The sequence below is a fragment of the Copidosoma floridanum genome, unplaced genomic scaffold (assembly GCF_036245765.1).
Source record: "Copidosoma floridanum isolate Cflo_tuat_1 unplaced genomic scaffold, Cflo_Japanese_pri ptg000021l, whole genome shotgun sequence".
NCBI lineage: Eukaryota > Metazoa > Arthropoda > Insecta > Hymenoptera > Encyrtidae > Copidosoma > Copidosoma floridanum.
In genome coordinates this window covers 19,865,805-19,869,450 of record NW_028321898.1, presented here as the reverse complement: position 1 = coordinate 19,869,450, position 3,646 = coordinate 19,865,805, and the positions used below count along the sequence as shown (strand labels likewise).

General features: G+C 60.0%; 1 protein-coding gene across 1 annotated transcript; it reads left to right on the top strand.

Moving 5' to 3' along the window:
• Positions 1-865: 865 nt before the first annotated feature.
• LOC149374169 (uncharacterized) lies at positions 866-3,170 on the top strand. The gene is made up of 2 exons (XM_089594771.1): positions 866-1,541; positions 1,645-3,170. The coding sequence occupies exons 1-2, from the start codon at positions 866-868 to the stop codon at positions 3,168-3,170; spliced, it is 2,202 nt and encodes a 733-aa protein (XP_089450897.1).
• The last annotated feature ends 476 nt before the right edge of the window (positions 3,171-3,646 follow it).

Genomic DNA, 3,646 nt, shown 5'->3' with positions numbered 1-3,646 from the left:
TTTTCATGAACCCCACTATCTCGGGCATTGCGGTCAGTTCCGGGATCTGAATCCAGCCGCCAAGATGCACATCGTATTCCAGGAGAAGTTATGCTTCAACTGCCTGAAGCCAGGGCACTCCCTGCATGACTGCCCCTCCAAGTCGGTCTGCCAGCGCTGCCGGGCGGCGCACCACAGTCTGCTGCATGACAGCCGCAAGCACCGGTCCGAAGCTCCAGGATCTTTGGACCCACCCAAGCATGCGAAGCCAACCAGCTCCAATCTTCTTAAGACTCCTGATGAGTCCCGGCAATGACTCGCGGTGCTTCCGACCGCGCTCGTCCAACTCAGCAGCGGCCGGGGGCCCATCGTCACCGTGAGAGCCCTCCTCGACCCGTGCTCTGAGATCTCGGCCATCTCTCTCAAGCTCGCTCGCCACCTGAAGGCCCCTTTGGAGGATTCTAGAACCAGCGTATCGGGCATCGGCGGCGAACACGCCGTAAGGTCGACACTCCGCGCCAGCCTGCGCCTGATGCCAGGGGATGGCACCCCCAGTTTGCATCTGAAGGCGCTGTGCATACCCCACCTCGGTCTTTCAATTCCTGCGGCCCCGCTTGACCCCAGCATCCTGCGAGTCTGGGCCAGCCTGCAGGACCTCGCCGACCCCGACTTTGGCCTTCCTCGTGCGGTCGATATTCTCATCGGCGCTGAGGTCTACAGCCGTCTGCTGCGCCCTGGGTACCATCAGCGTGGAGAGATCGTCGGTCAGCATACAGCATTCAGCTGAACTCTAGTCGGGTGTGCTCCTGGGCGCCCCTTGGACAGCGCCGTCGCGTGTCCGACATTGCACGATGAGCTGGCTCCACCCTGGCATCGCGAGCTCGTCATGCTACTCCAGCGCTTTTGGGAACTTGAAGAGGTGCCCTCCGTCTGCCGCCGCGCGCCCGATGACATCGACTGCGAGCGGATTTTCGCCAACTACCAGCGCGACGCGGACGGCCGTTATATCGTGCGTTTGCCTATGAAGCCCAATGCTGCACCGCTCCTCGGCGATAGCCTGGCTAGCGCCCTGGCCTCACTGCAATCTCTACACCGTCGCCTCCAGCGAGACTCAAAGATGGCGACCGAGTATAACCGCTTCATGAGCGAGTACCTCGCCCTCGGTCATATGAAGCAGCTCTCCAGCCGAGAGCTCTCCGAACCGAGCGGCACGGTCTGCTACGTCCCGCAGCACGGCATCTGGCAATACGGGAACCTTGGACCAAAGTTGCGCGTCGTGTTTAACGCCTCGCACCCAACCTCGAGCGGCTACAGCCTAAACGACATCCTGCACTCCGGGCCGAGACTCCAGGCCGCACTACCGACAGTCCTGCTGCGATGGCGAAGACATCGCGTCGCCTTCTGCAGCGATGTCCAGATGATGTTCCGCCAAATCTGGGTCGACCCGCGAGACGCAGACCTTCAGCGCATCGTCTGGAGCCCCGATCCGAGTCAGCCGCCTGTACACTATCAACTGCGCACCGTCACTTATGGCGCGACTTGCTCGCCCTACTTGTCACTGCGTGTGATTCAACAACTCTGCCATGACGAAGGACACTTGTGGCCGGACGCCGTACCTGTCGTCATGAACGATCGGTACGTGGATGACATCCTCTCGGGATCAAGTAATCGGTCTGCTGCGCTCAGGCGGATTTCCACTCCGGAAATGGATCGCCAATGACGCCGAACTTCTGGCTGACCTCACCCAGGAAGCTTGCCTGCGCCCTACGTGGCGTGAACTCAGCGACGCCGGCCTCGTCAGCGAGCTTGGCATCAGCTGGGACCCAGCCTCGGATACTTTCCGGCTCACACCCCCGGCAGCTCGAGAACAGGACACCAAGTGGAGCATCCTTGCTGGACTCGCGAGCCTCTTCGATCCTTGCGGTTGGCTCGCGCCGACCATACTCCAAGCCAAGCTCCTTGTGCAGGATCTCTGGCGCGCCCAATTAGATTGGGATGAGGTCGTGCCTGCATCAATGGCTCTTCGATGGTCAGCTTTCACCACTGAGCTGAAATCAATCCAAGGCTTCTCCATTCCACGTTGGATTGGATCTTCGGCTCCGTCGAAGATTCACCTCCACGCCTTTTCAGACGCCAGCCGCCGCGCGATGGGCGCGGTGGTGTACTCCCAGCTGCAAGACTCCTCAGGGCAAGTCTGCTGCCACATTCTGCTGGCCAAGACGAAACTTGCGCCCATCCGAAGCCTCAAGCCGTCAGCCACACCCCAGGCTCGCATGACGATCCCTTGCCTTGAGCTGCGTGCCGCGCTGCTTGCTGCGAAACTACTGCGCTTGGTCGTCAGCGAGTGGAATATCCCTATTGAGCAATGCTACGCTTGGTGCGACTCCCAAGTCGTTCTACGCTGGCTCCGCTCTGCCGAGCCGACCAACCACGCTCTCGTCGACAACTACGTCGCCCACATCCAGGAGGTACTGCCACCGCACATCTGGCGCTATGTGCCTACTCATGACAATCCTGCCGATGTGGCGTCTCGAGGCACCGATGCCCAGACTCTACACCGCCAGCAGACACGGTGGACTGGCCTTTCCTGGCTGTCCGAAGGCCCTGATCGTTGGCCCCAGGAGCCCTCCGAGCCGCCACAGCCCTCACTTCCTTGCCTCTGCAGCGTCACGCAAAAGGTCGAGTTCGACCTTCTCCGACTGTTCTCCGATCTGGGCGTCCTCCTGCGCACCCTCACCCACCTGCATCGGTGGGCGAGACTCCATCTCGGCCGAGCCCCTACACGACCGATGCTCTCAGCACCGACGGCTACCGAGTTGACCGATGCCTACCTCGCTTGCGTGCGCTTGAGCCAGCAGCGTGCCTTCTCTGGTGAACTTGCACTGCTTCGCACGGGCCGCGCCCTTCTCAAGCGGCACCCACTGACATCGCTCGCAGCCTTCGTTCATACAGACGGCGTTCTGCGTGTGGGCGGTCGCCTCCAGCACGCCGAGATGACCTTCACGGAGCGACACCTACCCATCCTTGACGGCGCTTGCCCTCTCGTACGCGCTGTGATCGTCCGAACGGCGACGGGAGAATACACCAGGCCAATCACAAAAGTCACGCTGCTTCCCGTGATAACCCGGACCGCCTCTCAGCCTGCATCGCCCGGAGGCGAAACCGCTCTGGATACGGCGGGCGAGACTTGAAGTTTCGTTCCTGGAACGAGGCGGGCGGGATGTTTCGTTCGACGATATACTGTTGGTCGGCCCCCCCTCCTGATCGTCTCGGCGCTTCATTACGCCGCTGCCGCTGGCATTGACGGCCTGTGCCGGGACCAGCTCAGTTCGTCTCCTGATACACAGGTTCACGCATCAGCTGGCCAGCTACAAGCCTCTACCAGCCAAGCCACACCAGCAGCAGCCAGCAAGCTGCTCGAGACAGCTAGTCTACTAACAATATCAGCAGAGCATAGTACGCAGAAAGTACGCTATTCATTGTCGCCGGGCTCGCTTCCCTTGTACTCAACAAATAAAGAGTTTCTCAAACAGTACGTGTAAACTAGTGACACTTCTACCAACCTACTCGTATTATACGTTGATCACGCAACAGGGTTTTGTTTTTCTTGTTGACAAGTCGCGACGAAAAAATCAGTCGATAGCAGAGTATTGACACATGCATAACA

Excerpts from the sequence above, each read along its gene's own strand:
- LOC149374169 (XM_089594771.1), top strand. The coding sequence starts at position 866 with ATGCTACTCCAGCGCTTTTGGGAACTTGAAGAGGTGCCCTCCGTCTGC. Across the intron at positions 1,542-1,644 it reads CTCGCCCTACTTGTCACTGC|TAATCGGTCTGCTGCGCTCA; the intron begins GTGTGATTCAAC and ends CTCGGGATCAAG.